Source organism: Equus asinus, chromosome 11, assembly GCF_041296235.1.
Source record: "Equus asinus isolate D_3611 breed Donkey chromosome 11, EquAss-T2T_v2, whole genome shotgun sequence".
Lineage (NCBI taxonomy): Eukaryota > Metazoa > Chordata > Mammalia > Perissodactyla > Equidae > Equus > Equus asinus.
In genome coordinates, this window is record NC_091800.1 from 26,693,880 (window position 1) to 26,715,120 (window position 21,241).

The 21,241-nt window shown below is 38.0% G+C and overlaps 1 protein-coding gene across 3 annotated transcripts in view; it reads right to left on the bottom strand.

Annotated features, from left to right (window-relative positions):
• The window catches only part of RB1 (RB transcriptional corepressor 1), a 155,184-nt gene extending 135,653 nt beyond the window's left edge, over positions 1-19,531 (bottom strand). For 2 of the 3 annotated variants that reach the window (XM_044777159.2, XM_070520658.1), the window contains exons 1-2: positions 19,187-19,531; positions 16,271-16,397 (exon numbers count right to left, since the gene is read on the bottom strand). In XM_044777159.2, the coding sequence (XP_044633094.1) occupies positions 16,271-16,397; positions 19,187-19,320 (261 nt within the window). In that variant the 5' untranslated portion in view covers positions 19,321-19,531. Of the gene's footprint in view, positions 1-16,270; positions 16,401-19,186 lie in introns of all 3 variants that reach the window. The other variant, XM_044777158.2, reaches the window with a different exon arrangement.
• Positions 19,532-21,241: the final 1,710 nt, after the last annotated feature.

Sequence of the window (21,241 nt, forward strand, 5' to 3'; positions counted from 1 at the left end):
AAACCTAAAAAAGAAACCAAAAGACATTCTGGAGCTGAAAAGTATAATAACTAAAACAAAAAATTCACTAGAGAGATTCAAAGGCAGATTTGAACAGGCAAAAGAAACAAACAGCAAACTTGATAATATGACTATGGAAAGAATAAAGTCTAAAAAACAGAAAGAAAAAATTGAAGAAAAGGGAACAGAGAATAAGGGACCTGTAGGACATCGTCAAGTGGAACAACATATGCATTACACAAGTTCCAGAAGGAGAAGAAAGAGACAAAAGGGCAGAGAGAATATTTTAAAAAATAATGGCCAAAAGTTTTCCAAAATGTAATGAAAGACATGAATATAAACATCCAAGAAGCTCAACACACTCCAAGTAGGATGAACTCAAAGAGACCCATACCAAGACATATTACAATCAAGCTGTCAAAAGCCAAAGCCAGGGCAGGCTCGGTGGCACCGCAATTAAGCGCACACATTCCGCTTCAGCGGCCTGGGGTTCATCGGTTTGAATCCCAGGTGCGGGCAAGGCATCGCTTGGCAAGCTATGCTGTGGAAGGCGTCCCATATAAAAAGTAGAGGAAGATGGGCATGGATGTTAGCTCAGGGCCAGTCTTCCTCAGCAAAAAGAGGATTGGCAGCACATGTTAGCTCAGGGCTAATCTTCCTCCAATAAATAAATAAATAAATAAATAAAAATAATCAGCTTAAAAAAAAAAAAAAAAGCCAAAGCCAAAGGGAGAATTTTGAAACCAGCAAGAAAGAAGCAACTCATCACATACAAGGGATCTTCAATAAGATTATCAGCAGATTTTTCATCAGAAACTCTGAAGGCCAGAAGGCAGCAGACTGATATTTCAAAGTGCTAAAAGAAAAAAACTGTTAGCCAAGATTGCTAAACTAGCAAAACTGTTCTTCAGAAGTAAAGGAGAAATGAAGACATTCCCAAACAAACAAAGTTTAGGGAGTTCATTACCACTAGACATACCCCATAAGCAATGCTAAAGGGAGTACTGCAGGTTGAAATGAAAGGACAAAAGTCAGTAACTCAAAGCCATATGAAAAAATTAAGATCTCAATAAAGATAAATACATGGGCAATTATAAAAGTTATTATTGTTAATGGTGTGTAGCCCCACTTTCTGTTTCCTACATAATTTAAAAGATTAATGCATTAAAAAAATTATTGTTTTGGACTCACAATGTATAAAAATGTAATTTTTGTGAAATTAACAACTGAAAAGGGTAGAGATGGAGCTATTGCCCCATGGTGACTACAAAGAAAACAGTTAAAGAAAATACACAAAAGGAAACGAAAAAGGAATCTAAACATTTCACTAGAAAAAGCCAATTAAACACAAAAGAAATGGTGAAAAGAGAAAATCAACAGAGAAAACCCAATGAAACCCAAAGCTCCTTCTTCAAAAAGATCAAGAAGATAGAAAACTCTCTAATCACATTAACAAAAAAAAACAAAGAGGGGCCAGCCCAGTGAGGCAGCGGTTAAGTGCACACGTTCCACTTCTCGGCGGCCCGGGGTTCACCAGTTTGGATCCTGGGTGCAGACATGGCACCGCTTGGCACGCCATGCTGTGGTAGGCATCCCACATATAAAGCAGAGGAAGATGGGCATGATGTTAGCTCAGGGCCAGTCTTCCTCAGCAAAAAGAGGACTGGCAGTAGTTAGCTCAGGGCTAATCTTCCTCAAAAAAATAAAAGAAAGAAAAGGACAAATTATTCACATCAGAAACAAAAGAGAGGAATCACTACAGAGCTCACAGAAATAAAAAGGATAATAAAAGAATATTATCAGCAATTCTGTGTCCACAAATTTGAAAACTTACATGAAAAGGGCCAATTGCTTGAATCACGCAATCTGCCAAAACTCACACAAGAAATAGACAATCTGAATAGACCTATGATCTATTAAAGAAATTGAATCAATAATTAATAACCTTCCAAAATAAAAGTACCAGGAACAGATGGGTTTATTGTGAATTCTAACCAACATTTAAGAAAGAAATTATACCAATTCTCTACAATCTCTTCCACAGACAAATACTTTCTAACTCATTCTACTAGGCAAGCATTACCAAAATACCAAATCCAGACAAAGACATTACAAGGAAAAAAAAAACTACAAACCGGTAGCTATCCTAAACATAGTTATAAAAATCTTTAACAGGGGCTGGCCCAGTGGCACAGTGGTTAAGTGTGCGTGCTCCGCTTCAGCAGCCTGGGGTTCACGAGTTCAGATCCCAGGCATGGACCTACACACTGCTTGTCAAGCCATGCTGTGGTAGTGTCCCACATACAAAAAAAGAGGAAGATGGGCACAGGTGTTAGCTCAGCAACAATCCTCCTCAAGCAAAAAGAGAAAGATTGGCAGAAGACATTAGCTCAGGGTCAATCTTCCTCACTAAAAAAAAGACAAAATAATTAACAAAATATTAGCAAATTGAATGCAACAACATATTAAAAACTTATATACCAAGACCAAGTGTGATTTATCCCATGTATGCAACATTCAAAAACCAACTAACATAATCTATCACATCAATAGGCTGAAGAAGAAAAATATGATCATATTAATAGATGCAGAAAAAGCATTTCACAAAATCCAACACCATTCACCATAAAAACTCTTAGTAAACTATGAAGAGGGGAAATTCCTCAATTTGACAAAGAATATCTACAAACAACCTACAGCTAACATTATACTTAACGATGAGAAACTAGAAGCTTTTCCATTAAAGATGAGGAGTAAGGCAAGCATGTTGCCTCTTACCACTCCTTTCAACATTATACTGGAAGTCTTAGACAATGCAATAAGGAAAAGAAATAAAAGGTACACAGATTGGGAAGGAAAAAATAAAAGTCTTTGTTTGCAAATTATATGATTGTCTACTTAGAAAATCTGAAAGAATTGACAGAAAACTTATGGAAGTCATAAGTGATTACAATAAGGTTGCAGGATACAAGGTTAGTATACATAAGTCCAACACTTTCCTATACACCAACAGTGAACAAGTGGAATTTGAAATAAAAAAATACAATGCCATTCAAATTAGCACACAAAAAGTGAGATACTTAGACATGAATCTAACAAAATATATAAAAGATCTATATGAGGAAAACTACAAAACTCTGATGAATGAAATCAAAGAAGAACTAAATAAATGGAGAGAGATTCCATGTTCACGAATAGGAAGACTCAGTATTGTCAAGATGTCAGTTCCTCCCAACTCGATCTACAAATTTGACACAATTTCAATCAAAATCCCAGCAAGTTGTTCTATGAATATCAACACACTGATTCTAAAGTTTATATGGAGAAGCAAAAGATCCCAAATAGCCAATACAATATTGAAGGAGAAGGACAAAGTCAGAAGATTTACAACAAAGCTACAGTAATCAAGACAGTGTGATATCAGTAAAAGAATAAACAGATCAGTGGAACATATGAAGAGCCCAGAAATAGGCCTACACAAATACAGTCAACTGATCTTTGACAAAAGAGCAAAGGTAATACAAATTTAAAAAGACATATTTTTCAACAAATAGTACTAGAACTGGATATCCACATACAAAAAAAAAAAAAATGAATCTAGACACAGACCTCACACCCTTCACAAAAATTACCTCAAAATAGATCACAGCCCTAAACGTGAATATATATACACACACACAATATATATACAATTATTCATTTATAGTTTATATATAGTTTATATGTGAACCTAAAACTGCTCAAAAAAACAAAGTCTATTAAAAAATAACTTTTTTCTCTTTTTTTTTGAGGAAGATTAGCCCTGAGCTAACATCTGCCGCCAATCCTCCACTTTTTGCTGAGGAAGGCTAGCCCTGAGCTAATATTTGTGCCCATCTTCCTCTGCTTTATATGTGGTACGCCTACCACAGCATGGCTTGTCAAGTGGTGCCATGTGCACATCTGGGATCCGAACTGACGAACCCCGGGCCGCCGAAGCAGAACGTGCGTACTTAACTGCTGCACCACCAGGCTGGCTCCCAAAAATAACTTTTTAAAAAGGGAAAAAAGGTCCTTCCCACAAATTTAACACCTTAGATGAAATAAAGAAACTCTATGTAAGACACAAGCTACTAATGTACACTCAAGAAGAAAGAGATAACCTACATAATCCTATATGTATTATAAAAATTGAATATAAAGTTTAAATTTTCCCAAAAGAAGAAAACTCCAGGCACAGATAACTTCACTAGTGAATTCTATCAAAGGAACATTTTATGTTAACAAAGACAGAACACAGGATAAGGCATAAAACAAATCTCAGTAAATTTAAAAGGACTGAAAAAAAATCTAATACAAAGTCTTTACCTACATCTTTTTTGAGTAATGTATGTCTATCTGCATTGGCAGTAATTATTCTAAAAACAAATCTAAGAGTTAATTGAAGTCTCCTTAATATTTAACTGAGAGAATACTAATCTACAACATCCAAGACCATCAACAAATCCAAGTAGGAAGGACTCAAAGTGATCTACACCCAGACACACCACAGTAAAAATGTTGAAAAACAAAGATAAAGAGAAAATCTTGAAAGTATCAAGAGAAAAAAGACTTATCAATACAAGAGAGGTCACAATAAGATTAACAGCTGATGTTTCATTAGAAAACACTGACTCCAGAAGGCACTGGAATGACACATTCAGAGTGCTGAAAGAATAAAACTAAGAATCCCATATCCAGTAAAGCTAGCTTTCAAAAATAAAGGCAAAATAAAGATATTCCCAGATCAACAAAAACTGAGCGAACTGCTACCAAACCTGCCTTCTAAGAAATACAAGGAGAACAGAAGTTCTACAGGCTAAAAGGAAGTGACTACAGACAGTAATTCAAATCCACACAGAAAAAAAAATAATGTTGGGGCCGGCCTGGTGGTATAGTGGTTCAGTTAGTATGCTCCAATTCAGTGGCCTGGAGCTCATGGGTCCAGACACCAGGCACAGATCTACACACTGCTCATCAAGCCAAGCTGTGGCAGTGTCCCACACAATAAACAGAGGAGGACTGGCACAGATGCTAGCTCAGCAACAATCTTCCTCAAGCAAAAAGAGGAAGATTGGCAAAAGTTAGCTGAGGGCCAATCTTCCTCACAAAAAATAATAATAATAATAACAACAATGTTGGTAAAGGTAATTATGTAGGTAATGATAAAAAACAGTATAGCTGCATAGTTCTTTCTCTTTCCTTTATTAACTGATTTAAAAAGCAACTGCATTTTTTAAAAATCTATATAATTGTATTGGTGGGCCTATAACAGATTTATGTAGTCAAGTTGACAATAACAACATGAAGGTGATAAGAATGAAGCTACATTGCAGTAAGCAAATAATACTGGATGGTACCTGGAATCCACAGGAAAAAAAAAAAAGAAGAGAATCAGAAATGGTAAATTTTTTTTAAAAGTTAACATATAAATTTTGAAAAAATCTCTATAAATATACCTAGGCTCTCCTTACTTCTCTTATATTCTTGGGTTTGTAAAATATATAAACATAACATGTAAAAAAAAATAGCACAAAAAAGGAAGAAGGGAATGGAGTCATACAGCAGTAAAAGTTTCTATATCTTATTAGAATTAAATCAGTATAAATATGAAAAGTTAAGATGTATATTGTAAGCCCTAGAGCAACTACTAAGAAAATATCTCCAAAAATATTAAAAGTATTTAACTGAGGATTTCTGCTTCAACTTATGATGGAGTAACAGGGGCCAGATTTACTGTTCTATCTGAAACAAACGAATAAAAAACAAAAAAAATGTATGAGATGACAACTCAAGACATTAGAGATTAGGCAAGAAAGCAGAGATCCCTAAATGTCATGGAACATACAAAGTGAGCCCTATGAATGTTCAACTAACTTCCTGGAGAAAATTCCAGGCAGCAGCGCAAGGAGGGGAAAACCAGGGAGAGCTCAACCGCCTCCCTAAATTGGCTAGACAGAACTAAGAGCCCAGGGAAGTCAAAGCAGCTAGAATCTGCAGGGCACAGTACCAAAGAGAAGAGAGCTACACAGAGAAAGAATTCCAGAAATCTGCAGAGGACTCTCCTCAATTAGCACATGCAGGCGAGGAACAATTATTTATGGCTCATACAGGCTGGGAATAGTGCCTATTCCCAACAGTCAAAGGAGAAAAACTCATGACAATACAGAGGGTATACATTAAAGGGAAGGGTCTTACCTCAATAGTGAAGATTTAACGCTAGACAAATGGTCACCAACCAGGGATGATTTTGCATCCCAGTGGACGTATGGCAATGAGTAGGGACAATCTTGGTTTTCAAAACTGAGCAGGGTGTACTATTGGCATCTAGTAGGTTCAGGACAGGGATGATGCCTCTAAACATTCTGTAATGCACAAGATAGCACCTACAACGAAGAATTATTCAGCTCAAAATGTCAATACTGGCAAAGCTGAGAGTCCCTGGCCCAGATTAAACCCATCTCTAGTGCCATCTAATAAACTTTAAAAGTAAAACCTGAAAGGATCAATCTCTTTCCAACAAACTTGGTCCAATCCCAAAACAAAACTCAAGAATATTTATGGGAATACAAAAATATCCAATATACAACAAGGTAAAATTTACAATGTCTGGCAGCTAAAAAAAAAAAAAGAAAAGAAAATTACCAGATACACAAAGAAGAAGGAAAATAACCATAATAAGGAGAATAATCAGTCAACCAAAAATTTACAACTCAGATATAGAATTATTAGATAAGGACATTAAAATAGTTATTATAACTGCACCCCCTATGCTCAAGAAGCTAGTGCAAGGGTCAGCAAACTAAGTCAAATCCAGCCTGCCCGTTTTTGTAAACAAAGTTTTACTTGAACACAGCCACACTTATTCATTTACATTTTGCTGACGACTGTTTTCAGGCTACAATGGCAGAGCTGCAAAGCCTAAAATATTTATTATCTGACCCTTTATAGAAAAAATTTCCAACCCCTGAGCTAGAACAAAGATTGAACATGTTAAGCAGAGATATGGAATGTATTTTAAAAACCCCTAAATTGAACTTCTAGAGATGAAAACTCAAAAAAGCTGAGATGCACAGTACACTGAATGAGATTAAGGGCAAATTAGGTTATTGCAAAAGAAAAGAGAGGTGAATTTAAAGAAAAACCCAAAGGAATTATCCAGAATGAAATGCACAGCAAAGGAAACTGGGGGCAAAAAAAACTGAACAGAGGACCAATGAGCTGCAGGAAAACATCAAGTAGCTAAATATATGTATAACTGGAGATCCTGAAGGACAGAAGAGAAAGGAAAGGGGCCAAAAAAGCTTTTTTTGAAGAGATAATGGCTGAAATTTTTCCAAATTTGATGAAAACTGAAAACTCACAGATTCAAGAAGTACAATGAACTCCAAGCATGAAAATCTTAAAAACTACACCAAGAAACATCATGATCAAATTGATTAAACTCACTAGTGAGAAAAAGATCATAAAATATGACATATTATATACAGAGGAACAAAGAAAAAGATGGCAGTAAATTTCTCTTAGGAAATAATGCAAGCTAGAACATGGCAGAAAACATCTTTAAAACACCGGGGGGAAAAAAGTCAAGCTAGAATTCTTTAACCAGTGAAAATACCTTTCAAAAACTAAGGCAAAATTAAGAACTTTTTCAGACATACAAATGCTGACAGAAATCGTCAGACCTGCACTGTTAAAAATGTTAAGGAAAATCCTTTACACAGAAGGAAAATGATCCAGATAGAAATATGGATCTACATAAAAGAATTAGGAGCAGTGGAAATGGTAGCTACATGGCTAAATGTAAAGACTTTTTTTCTTATTATTTAAATTTCTTTTTAAAATAATTGACTGCTTAAAGCAAAAATAATAACAATGTATTATGGGGTTTATATCACATGTAAAACTAAAATGTACAGCAAGAGAACAAAGGCTAAGAGGGAAGAAGTGGAAGTATACTGACATAAGGTTTTTATACCATACATGAAGCAGTATAACATCATTTGAAAGTTAACTGTGAAAGTTTAAAATGTGTAGCATAAATCCTGAAACAATGACTAAAACAACACAATGAAGGGTTATAACTAATAAGCCAACAAATGAGAAAAATAAATCATAAAAAAATAGTCAATCCAAACAAAGGCAGAAAAAGAGGGAAAAGGAACAAAGAAAAGATGAGACAAATAGAAACAAATAGCAAGATGGTAGATTTAAACCCAGCTATTTCAATAATCACATTAAATGTCAACAGTCTAAAAATTTCTATTAAAAGGCAAAGACTGACCCAATTATATGCTACCTAAAAGAAACTATTTTAAATATAAGACATATGAGAAAAAGTAAATTTAAGAGCAAAGAACATTATGAGGGATAAAGAGGATCATTTCATCATACATTACATTAATAATGTATGATACACAAAATATATGTTAATAACAAAGTATATTAAAACTATAGTAAGGTATAAGATACAATAAAGGAACATTATAAACAATTTTATGTCAATAAATTCAATAAATTAGATGAAATGGACAAATTCCTTGAAAAACATAAACTATCAAAGTTCACTAAAAAAGAAATAAACAAACCAGAATTGCCCATATCTATTAAACACATTGCATTTGTACTTAAAAACTCTCCCACAAAGAAAATTCCAGGTCCGTATGGCTTTGCCAAATATTTAAGGAAGAAATAATACCAGTTTTACACAAACTCTAGCAAAAAATTGAAGAGAACAAAATATTTCTCAATTCATTCTACGAGGCCAGCACTATTCTGTCACAAAACCAGACAAATCCATTATGGAAAAAAGAAAACTGTAGACCCATAAACCTCATGAATATATAAACTAAGAATAAAACATGCTATAAAAGAATTTTTGTTAAAAATTCTTAACAAAGGTTTAGCAAATCAAATCTAACAATATATGAAAGGGATAATATATCACAATCAACTGGAGTTTACCCCAGGAATGCAAGGTTGCTTTAACATTTGAAAATCAGTCAATGCTATGTAATCATATTAACACTCTAAAACAGGAAAAGTGTGTGACCATCTCAATAGATGCATAAAAAGTATTTAACAAAACCCAACATTTATTTCTGATACAACAAAAAAAACTCTGCAAATTCAGAACACAGTCATGCGTCACTTAATATCAGGGACATATTCTGAGAAATGCGTCATGAGCCAATTTTGTCTTTGTGTGAACATCACAGAGTGTACACACATGAACCTAGATGGTACAGCCTACTATACACCTAGGCTATAAGGTACTAATCTTATGGAACCACCATCATATATGTGGTCTGTTGTTGACCAAAACATCATTATGCAGTGTATGACTATAGAAAGGAACAGAAAGAAAATACCTTAATTTGATAAAGGATATCTAAGAAAAGCCTACTCCTAACATTACACTTAATGGTGAAAGACATAATGATTTCTCCTTAACAGCAGGAATTCTCACCATTTTTATCCTACATTGTATTGAAGTGTTAGCCAGTGTAACAGACAGGAAAAAAAGCACAAAGATTAGAAAAGAATAAATAAACTGTGATTATTTACAAATGACATAATTGTGTCTGCAGAAAACCCTATGGAAATTCAAAATGGGCAAATGACATAAAGAGACATTTCACCAATGATGACAAATGGCAAATAAGCACATTTAGAGGACTTTCAACAACTATGCACTTTGGGTGACAATGATGTGTCGGTGTGGGTTCATAAATTGTAACAAATGTAGCACATGTGGGGGATGCTGACAATGGGAAAGGCTATGCATGTGCGGGCATGGCATGTACAGGTAATCTCTGTACTTTCTGTACTCTCTACTTTCTGCTCAATTTTGTTGTGAACCTAAAACTGTTTCCCAAAAAAGTCTATTAAAAAATGTTTAATATCCAGCCAGCCCCATGGCCGAGTGGTTAAAGTTCTGCGTGCTCCGCTTCAGCGGCTCAGGGTTCATGGGTTCAGACCCTGGGTGTGGACCTACTCTGCTCATCTGCCATGCTCTGGAAGCATCCTGCATGCAAAGCAGGTGAGGACTGGTGCAGATGTTGGCTCAGGGCTAATCTTCCTCAAGCAAAAAAGGAGGAGGATTGGCAATGGATGTTAGCTCAGGGTGAATCTTCCTCACAATGAAAAATTTAAAAATTAAAAACAAGATGTTTAATAGCAATATCACACCATCAGAAAAAAAGTAAATTAAAACCATGAGATATCACTACACACCTATAAAAACGGCTAAAATAAAAAATAGTAACACCACCAAATGTTAGGAAAGACGCAAAGAAACTGGATCACCCATACACTGATGGTAGGAATACAAAATGGTACAGCTACTCTGGAAAAGTCTGGCAGTTTCTTATACAATTAAACATATGGCCATACCACACAACCAGCAATTGCACTCATGGGTATTTATTTCCCAGAAGAATGAAAGCTGATGTCCACAGAAAAACCTATATGTGAATGTTTATAGCAGCTTTATTCATAACAGCTAAAAGTACAAGCAACCCAGATATCTTTCAACAGGTGAATGGTTAAACAAACTGTGGTCCAGCCATACTATGGAATACTATTATTTGTCAGGGCTGAATTGTTCCCCGCCCCCATTCATATGTTGAAGCCCTAACGAAGTACCTAAGAATGTGACTGTATTTGGAGACAGGGCCTCAAAGAAGCAATTGGATTAAAATGCGGACAGTAGGGTGGGCCCTAATCTAATCCGACTATTGTCCATATAAGAACAGGAAATTTGGACAAAGAAAAAGACAACCAGGATGTGCACCCAGGAAAACTATACGAGAACACGAGGAGAAGGCAGCCATCTGCAAGCAAGAAGGGAGGCCTCAGAAGAAACCAAACCTGCCGCCAACTTATCTTAGACTTCTAGCTTCCAGAATTGTGAGAAAATAAATTTCTGTTCCTTAAGCCACTCAGTCTGTAGTATTTTATTATGGCAACTCTATGAAACTAATACACTGTTGATACACAACTTCAATCACTCTCCAGAGAATAATGCTGTGTGAAAAAAGCCAATCCCAAAAGGTTAAATACTGTATGGTCCCATTTATACAGGATTCTCAAAATTACAAAATATGTCACATTGAGTAAAGATCTTATTAAATGTTTATGTATAGCCAAACTGATCTACTGGTACTGTCAAAATAATGCTTGCAAAGATGATTATAGTCATTGTTCACCTTTGGAGGATGTTACAGAACACTCATTAGTTTGAAAACTAGTCAATAAAAGCAAAGAATAAAGCACTTATCCTACCTTCCCTGAATGAACTATACTTCAGAATATGTACAGCTGATGGAGAAAGTTTCTCTTTACAGAGGAACTAATAATTGAAAAAGGAATGATAAAGGTAGCAGATCACCACTGAGTAACCCCTAATGGATCCAGTCAATGGTCATCAATGATTGCTTACACCAAAAAAAGAGAGATAACATGACATTATGTACCTCCTGATAGGCATACACAACACTTCTAAAGTATTTCTTCCAGAAAATATGAAATCAGGATCTGATCAAGCCTTACATCCATTTTCAGGAAATACAGAATCAGACAAATATATTAAACAATGAAGAAGATACAATCTGTAAAATACATAATATAGGAAACTTCACAGGATAAACAATCTAGTTTCTTCAACAAATAAATTGTAAGAAAAGAGAGGGAAAGGGGGAGAGAAGGAGGAGGTGAAACCTACAGATTAAAAGAGATTTAAGAGGCAGCCCTGATGGCCTAGTGGTTAAAGTTTGGTGCTCTCACCGATTCGGTGGCCAGGGTTCACTTCCCTGTCATGGAACCACACTACCGTGTCTGTCAGTTGCCATGCTGTGGTGGCATCCCACATAGAAGAACTAGAAGGACTTACAACTAGGATATAGAACCATGCACTGGGGCTTGGGGGAGGAAGAGGGAAAAAAAGAGAGACTCAAGACACAAATCAACCAATCACAAAGTATGACCTTATTTGAATCATGATTAGAACATAGTGGAAAAAAAAATGTATGAAACAATCACGAAATTTTGAACACTGAATATTTGATATTTAAGGAATTTTCATTAATTTTGTTAGGTGTGATGAACTGCAGTTATTTTTTTAGAGTTCTTATCTTCTCCACATACATACTGAAATATTTATGGATGAAACATCTTATCTGGGATTTACTTTTTTAAAAATCTGGGGTCAGAGAGAAATACCGTCTGGCCATGGTTGATAACTGCTGAAGCTGATTAGGAGGTATATGAGAGTTCATACTATTTTCTCTACTTTTATAAATGTCTGAAATTCTCCATAATAAAATGTTTTTAAAAATTAATTAATCTTAGAAGTGGAATCAGAAATAAAAGAAGCTATAAACAACCCACATCTATAAGACAAAATACAACATTCATGCACATGTTTTAAATGAATTTTTCTCAGTAACATCCACATGCAATGAGAATACCAGCACCATCTTCAAACAGAAAGGTTACATATATTACTAAGGACTGGAAAATAACAGCTCAAGACCTTTCATTACACATAATTTAAAAACATGTAGTCTGCTTTAAGCTTATTAAGAAACCTCTTCATATTTCTGTAGTATAACTTAAATGAAACATCTAGCATTATTCCAATTCCAAACTATTCTTTTCAATTATCTTTCTAACTATAATAACCATATCACAAAAAGAAATGGCTCTATTCAAAGAGCAATAAATTTCAAAGCTCTTTGAAATAAACATAGATATATACACCTATACACATACAAAACTCTATGAGGTTGACATTCAGACATTATTTCTGCTTTACAGATGAGCAACTGAGACCTAGAGAATTAACCAATTTGCCTGAAATCTTATAGCTAAAATACAACTATAATCAAAGTTTTCTGCCTTGAAGTCCAAGGGCTTTTCCATTCTACCATGCTGCCATTCAAGACACAGAAAGAAAATCAAAATTCTAACAACTGATTCACTGTAAGTCACCATATGAACAGCACTCCTGGCCAATTTCTTAATGGAAAGGCCTTTATTCATATGCTATAAGCAGCATGAACAATATCCAATCTTATGACAGCAACCACATATTACACACTTATTAAATGTTTATATGAAAAGGAGAAAACACTTTTCTAGACAAGAAACCACAAAACTTTCCATAAAAAGGATTAATATATGCTTTCATGTATGCATAAACAACTTTTCTGACTCTCAAGAACTTAAAAATCTGAATTTTAGCAAAACAAAACCACAGCAGAATCACTACATATGCATTTAAAATTCAACCATTTTAACTTATACTTAAGTTCTCCTAAAAACATTACATTAGTATAAAATTTTCTGGAGTAGTTCTTAAGTCATGTTATTCTGCTTGCACGACCCAAATTAGCCACTCATTTACACCAATAAATGCTTTACACGCATGAATTTATTTAATCCACACAATAACTCCAAGATCCAGAAATTACTGTTAGTCCCTTTTACAGATTAGAAAACTGAGGCTTGGAGATTTTAGGTAACTTGTTCAAGATCACAGAGCTAATTGGTAGATATGAGATTTGAGTCAGTCCAATCTGATGACAAATCCTTACTCTTAACTCATCCTCTATTCCAATAAACATCATACAAAAACATCAACCAAAAACATCATGCCAAAAAGAACTCCCCAAGGTACCATATTCCTCTTCTTGTTTCAAACACAGCCAATGGCAACTAGAATAGCTGCATCAGAGCAGGTTCATTTTGTCATTACATTTGCTTCCCAGTACATACTCTGTTACATTCTACCTCAGAAATTATTGTATAAACAGAGGTTAAATTCTCAGGCCAACCCTCAAAAACTTGACTATCACTTAAAATAACATTTCTAGGAAAGTCCGTTGAATTATATCAGGACAATACAACATCATCCTCTGTCATACCCCTCAAAAAGGTACCCAAAATTCCAAAGGTAACAGAATTCCTTTCTTGCCTTCCTCCAGCACACAACCAGGAATTTCACATCGCCTACTCCCCATCAAGAGCTCCATTAGGAAATAAGATTTAAACTGTGTCAGTTCCCATAGAAGGTAGGGACAAAGCCAGGAGCAGAAAAGGGTGGGATAAGAAAGTAGTAACATTTATTTGAATATGTATTCAAGTATGAAGCCCAAAAGGGCCTCTACAATTAAAACTACTACTGCTATAGTTTAGTAAAAAAAAAAAGTTTTGTGCGAACTAGCCTGAAAACCTAACTACCATATTGTACTTGCAAAGAGATTTGGTACACAACCCACTTATAAATTATAAATCCTTTAACTCCATATGCACAAAAACAGCTTTGTACACAAAGTACTCAAATCAACGAAAATATACATTAAATGCTTTGGGATGATAATACCAAAGTCATTCATCCAAGATACTTCAGTATTCTTCCTCTTTTTTTAGTGAGGAGTTCTAGAATACGTTCAGATCTTTGGAATTGTGGGATTCATTTTCTCTTTTTTATTACCAGATGCTATGGACTGAATGCTTGTGTCCTTCCAAAATTCATATCCTGAAAACCTAATGCCCACTGTGATGGTATTAGGAGGTGGGGCCTTCGGGAGGTGATTAAGTCATGATGGTAGAACTCTCATGAATGGGATAAGTGCCCTTATAAAAAAAGGCCTGAGAAAGTTTCCGCCCATTCCCCCATGTGAGGATAGCAACAAGGTGCTATCTATGAATCAGGAAGTGGGCCCTCACCAGACACAGAATCTGCTGGCACCATGATCTTGGACTTCCCAGCCTCCAGAACTGTGAGGAATAAATTTCTGTTGTTCATAAGTCACTCAGTCTATGGTATTTTGTTATAGTAGCCTAAAAGGACTAAGACATCAGAGACTTAAGTTTTTAAATTTTAAATTTTTTTAAGGTTTTTGAGATTTTAAATATTTTTATGGAATGTACATAAACATATTTTTTTCCCCTCCCCAAAGCCCCAGTGCTAGTTATAAGTCCTTCTAGTTCTTTGTGAGCCACTGTCACAACATGGCAACTGACAGACGAGTGGTGTGATTCCACGACCAGGAAATGAACCCGGATGGCCTAAGTGGTGAAAGCACCGAACTTTAACCAATAGACCATCAGGGCTGGCACCAGAAACATATTTTGCTGTGTTGATCTGATCAGTAAAAACAGATAGATATATATTCTAATACAATGCTGATGAGACAGTAAATTCATTAGAAGTGTCTGTCTGGAGTGCAATTTAGCAATAATTACCCAAAGTTTTACAAACGTTCATAGCTTTTGACTCAGTAATTGTAAGAATTTATCCTAATAATCAGAGATTCACTTACCAAATTATTTAACAAATTATGGAGGATTTACTTTGTGTGAGGCATTTTTCTTATGAATAAGACCATTTATCGCGTTATTTTACAGTGCCAAAAGCTGGCGGAAAAATGTCCAATAACAGTAAGAGTTAACAAATTAAAATACACCTAATGGATAAAATATACTACCACTGGAAACTACAGTGTCAAATATCAAAAAATATTTAAAACCTAAGAAAATGTTCATACGTTAAGAAAGTTTTTTAAAAGAAAGATAAAAAACTATTATGTAACTACATGTAACTCTACATAACTACATGTATGATCCCAAATCTGTGTTTCAGATCTTATTAGCCAGGGACCTCAGTCAAGTTACTTAACCGCGACTTCAATGTCTCCATCTGTAAAATGAAGATTTTGTATTTCACATCTCAATGGATTGTTAAATGAGTTATTTGCAAAGTGCTTATAATATTCCCCCAGTATATATAAAGCACTAAAAATTATTTGCTGTTGTTATTATTTTTATACATACACACATATACATGCACAAAGAAATGGAAAAAATTTATCAAAATGTGGAAGTCTAACAAAATTAATTCTGAGACAATGAGGAAATTTGAACACTGACGACATAGTATAAGATATTAAAAATTATTTTATAAGGTATGACTTTGTTTTTTTAAAAAGCCTTTATATCATCGTGAAGTATTCATAAACAAAATATGGTATCTGAGATTTGCTTTAAAATACTTTGGTAGGAGGCTTACGCAGAAAGATTTTTTTTTAATATTTAATGTTATCAGAAGTAAATTACCTCAGGTAATAGAATTATCACTAGCTTTTCTTTTCTTTCTATTTTTCTATTTTCCAAATTTTCTACAGTGATTCAAAATTACTGTTAAAATGAGAAAAACATTTTCAAAAAATTTTAAGAAAATCCTTACCAATACTCCATCCACAGATGAGATTTTCTCCCAAGTTAACCAAGCTCTTTCTCTGACATGATCTGGTATCTTTAATTTCTGGCATAATGCAGTAAAATCAGGTTCTTCAGTTTCTTCAAACTCAAGCCTACTAAATGAAAACACACATATAATAGGTATATACTTATAAATCAAACTAATTAAGTAAACATTTGTTTCAATGCTTTGCGTATAATAACAGCATTCTGAAGGATAGCATCACTAAATACTTTAAGATCTTATTTATCTTTGAAAAAAATTATACTTAGAATTTAAACATGTTTATCTTTTTCATAATCTTCCCAAAATAAGGATACCACATAGTGAAAGATGTTTGCTGGTCTGATGAATCACATATACTTCAAAGCAGCAATAGTAGCTAAAGCTGTTTGGGAAAACTGGGACAACGATTACAGCAAGAAGAGGAAAGCCCACAGATAATATTACAGAATCAACTCAGTATCAGTGACTTTGCTGAAATGCACTTATCAGCGTTTCACACAATCTCTCTACCTACTAGCATTTCTCACACAATTAACCTGACATAAATTACTGCTATGCTTATTTCAGTCTTTTCTCCTCGATCTTCCTTAACCAAGACAGGCAGTCAAGACAGGCAAATTCCTTTTCATTCATTTAATGTCTGGCTGACTTCTAATAATTATGATAATAATAAGAGGAATAGCTAATAATTTTTGAGTATTTACTATGACCCTGTACAAAGCACCTTAGATGTATGGTTTCATTGAATAGGACATCAGTCCTATTAGGTAAGTAGTCTTATTAACATTGTTTTATAGATAAGTACCAAATCAGAGAAGTTAAAGCACTCACCTGAAGTAATGGCCCGCATATGGGAAACCATGATATAAACTCAACAGTCTATCTGCATAACCCAGGCCCTTGACCACTATTCCACACTGCCAACCCTCCTTCAAAATATAATTGACTTTTGATTATCTCAACAATGAAGGTCAGGTGCTGTTCCTAGCGATGGTTTCCCCTCCAACTACATCACTGAGGCCAGAGATAATGCAACAGAAGTAAGATCTCAACTCTCAAGGTAGAAATGAACTGTTACTGGAAGTGCGATTAAACAAGGTCCAGAATCCATCCCTAAGCAAGTTTCTCCACATCAGATTGCCAGGCAGTGGTTCTACCCTTGCTAAGTAGTTAACACAGAGTTTGACTGCCCATGCTAATGAAACCTTTTGTGGGTATGGATAATCAAGAGCAGACTGTATCTTGTATGGTTATGACTTACAGGACAATTTTTGATAGTTCCATCATTCAAAGATATATAAAACTACATGTTGGCAAAAAATAAAATAAACAAAGTCCTTCTATTCTCAGATGATGTCCAGAACTTCAAGAACATCTAGTTACCCTACAATAATCGAGAATCCTTCCAAAGCTATGTGGAATTCTTTAGAGTAGACATTACAGCTCTTTCTAAAGGAAATCTTTCAAGTATTGGATACATCAGAGTTTAATCAGAAACTAAGGTCTTCTCCCAGAACATCCCTAGACTTTTTTTTTTAACTAGTGAGTTTGATTTTTAATTGACCCATAAGACAGCTCATTTAAATAAATTAATTTTTAATAGCCTTTCACAGGCCAACTCAAAAAGCCCATTCCAACCTTTTACAATTTGCCTCAACTCTGTCTGCGTCTAGAGAGATGAAAGAAACAGGACTTGGTGACGGACTAGAACGAGGGAGGGAGTGCTGAGGGACAGAAAGGCGTCTCATTCCTCTGCAATGGTTGTATAGTCTCAAAGTAGGACCAATGCTGACAATAATAACAATTATACTCTCTCAATCTTAGCTTCTTAGCCATAAAGCATCACAATCAAGAAAAATAAGATGCTGCAATACAATAAATATCTCCGTGTCGTGTTCTACCGCATGATCACGGACTTGCTTAAATTTAGAGCCCACTTAGGAAAAAAAGAAGTGCCATGGGAGCACACGGAAAACCACTAATTTTGTGCCCAAAGAAACAAACAGAAGAGGGGACACCAAGATCTTTGCCGACTCAAAGCCAAAAGGCAAAATGGAAGAAATAATGAGACAGGCCGGAGCAGATTAACACGCAAGAAGAATTTTATATAACAGGAAAAAAAAGAAAAAGCTTAGAAACTGTTAAGCACTTAGACTCATGTCTCAGAAAACTTCCCCTCATACACGAGTTCCTCTACAGAATTATGTTCCACCAGTCACTACCGATGGCTCTGAATCCCCAAGGCCTCAAGAACTGTTATAAGGGAATCCCACAAAGCACCTCCGAGTCCCCTGGGGGCAACTGACACCCAGGACCCCACCGGGCACATCCCAGGCCGTCTCCGCAGCAGCGCCCAGGGCTTTCGGGCTGGCCTCTCCCAGCACCGGGCTTCAGATGCACTGCGCGCCCGGAGGAAAACACTCCCAACTGCTGCATCGCGGGAGACCGAAACAGAAAGTCAAACGACCACCAGCCAACTACAAACCTCCACGGGAGAAAAACTCTCCACCACACACCAGTTCGTCTCTTTTTTTTTTTTTTTTTTTTTGCGTTTGACGGGGCCTCGAAGCTCCCCGCCGCCCGCGAGCCTCCAGACCCGCGGAGAAAAGGCGGCACCTGTCACTTCGCTCAGAGACCCGAGCCCCACCCGCCCGACACCTGTCAAGCTCGCGCCGAGACCCCTCCCGGCTGCCCTCCCCTCGCTCCCGCACCCACACGCCTGTCACCGTCCTCCAGGCGCTCCGCGGGGGCGGGGGACCTGGGGGGACCCTCCCGCCGCCGGGCCCCGGACCCGGCGAAGACGCGCCCCCGCCTAGACGCCGCCGCACCCGCCCCGGCGCACCCTCGGGGCGCCCATCCCGCGCGCCGGCCGCCGCCGCGGCTCTGCCCGCTCACCTGGCCAGAGGCAGGTCCTCGGAGCCGCTGTCCTGCTCGGGGTCCTCCTCAGGCGGCGGCGGCGGCGGCGGCGGCGGCGGCGCCGGGGGTTCGGCGGCGGCGGCGGCTGCTCTCCGGGGGCTTTTGGGCGGCATGACGCCTTGCCCGGGCAGGAGTCGGCCGGCGGCGGAGGAGGGCCGGGCAGGGAGGACGCGCGCGCGCCGGGCACGCCCCGTCCGCTCCGACTCCCGTTACAAAAATTTGAACGTCCCCTGAGAAAAACCGGACGAGCCCTCCCCCGCCCGGCAACGAGCGCCGCGTCCAACCGCGGGAAAACGTCACTTCCGCCCGCGGCGTCACGTCCGCGAGGCTCACGGGCCCGGCGCCGTCGGGACGGAACCGGGGCACCGGGCGGGGCGCGGCTGGGGGCGCGAGGTCGCGCGGGCTGGCAGGGAGCCCCGGCCGAGACTGAGCCGCCTTCCCTGAGCCGCCGCCGCCGCCTGAGCCTGGTCTACCCGAAACTCTCCCTTCCAGGCCGGGGTGCCGGTCCCGGAGCGTGACACAGTCTGGTGGGCGAGCCCGGGCCCCCTCCTTTTGAGGGGCCCGGCACGGGCTGCCGCTCCGCCCCGCCGTGAACCTCGGGCGGTGCACCCTGGCGGGCACGCCCCTCTCCGCCGTGGGCGGCGCCCTCCCGCCCCGCCACGCTCCTCGCGCCCAATCGGTTCAGCAAGTCGGCCAAAACAAAAACAAACATTTGTGGAACGCCTAATGGGAGCTGAGCTCTGCCGATCACGAGAAGATAGAGAGTGTGGGGCAGTTGCTGGCCTTTGAGAGCTCACTGGGGAGGGGAGGAGGGGGGGCCTGTGGGTAAAGAACAGATTATAGTGTGATAAGTGTTTTAATAGTGCGAAAACAGGAGGCAGCCTCCAGTTGTCTTAAGGCACATCTTCACAAGAGCGGCGGCCGTTGAATAGAAGTTTGCCTGGCGCACCGAACGTTTCAGGAGGGCTTACTATGTTCCAGGGATGGTGCTGGCCATTTTACATAATTATATTGCTGAAGCCCAGAGACAACCCTTTAAACTGACTAGTCGTAGTATACCATCTTCCAGATGGGGAAAACAGGCTCAGAGGAGTTAATTAATTTGCCCGATATTACAGAGCTGATGGGTGGCAGCGGATTTGAACCCAGGTTCTTATTCATTACATTACGTTGATAAAGAAAACACCAACAATTATCATTCCCTATGTATACCATGACACATACAAGGATGTAAAAAGGGTTGGCAATCATTGGCCTACTCAACAGCCAGTCCTGCCAAAGTTCAGAAACCCTCTCTTGAGGGCCAAAAGTTTGTCAGAAGGTAGAGTGCATGCCCAGCCCCAGCCACAGAGAGCAAATAGCATCGAAGTGGTAATCCTATTTACCTTGCCTGGCTGGGATTAGTGTAGGCAGGAGCTCACCATGCAGTTTTGATCTTTGCAAAATCGAAAATAGTCTGCTGGGAGCCTGCTAAAATGAGATACAGGGATGACACAGTTCTTCTACCCCTTAGCTGTTATCATGAGGATGTGACACTTGGAATTGCTGCAGCCATTGTGACCTGAGGATAAGGCAGAAATGCTAAAGATGGTACAACAGAAATATCAAAAAATTCTGGATGCTCGGTAACATAACTGAGCCCTTGACTTGACCAACCCTGGAGCTGACCTCAGCTGTGCGAGTTTTCAGTTGTTTGCCCCAGAAAGCATCATGACGGATAGTATTTCTCCTATGAGCCTCTTCAGGATAGAGACTAAATCTTAGGCATCGTTGTGGCCTTAGTGCCTAGCACAGTGTTGAGTGCACAGTAAATGCTTGTTTGCCAAAGTTGAGGAGGCCAAGAGATGGGAGGAAAGTTCTGGGAACCTAAGTAAACTCTCTTCATATGTAGATATGATTTGCTCTATTTAAAGTAAGTTTATCAATATCTGGACTTGGCTCAATTATGATAAATCAAAGAAAGATTTCTCACTTGACAAAAGGATGTGTATCTTTACCATGGATCAATTTAACTATGTTCCAAAATACATTTAA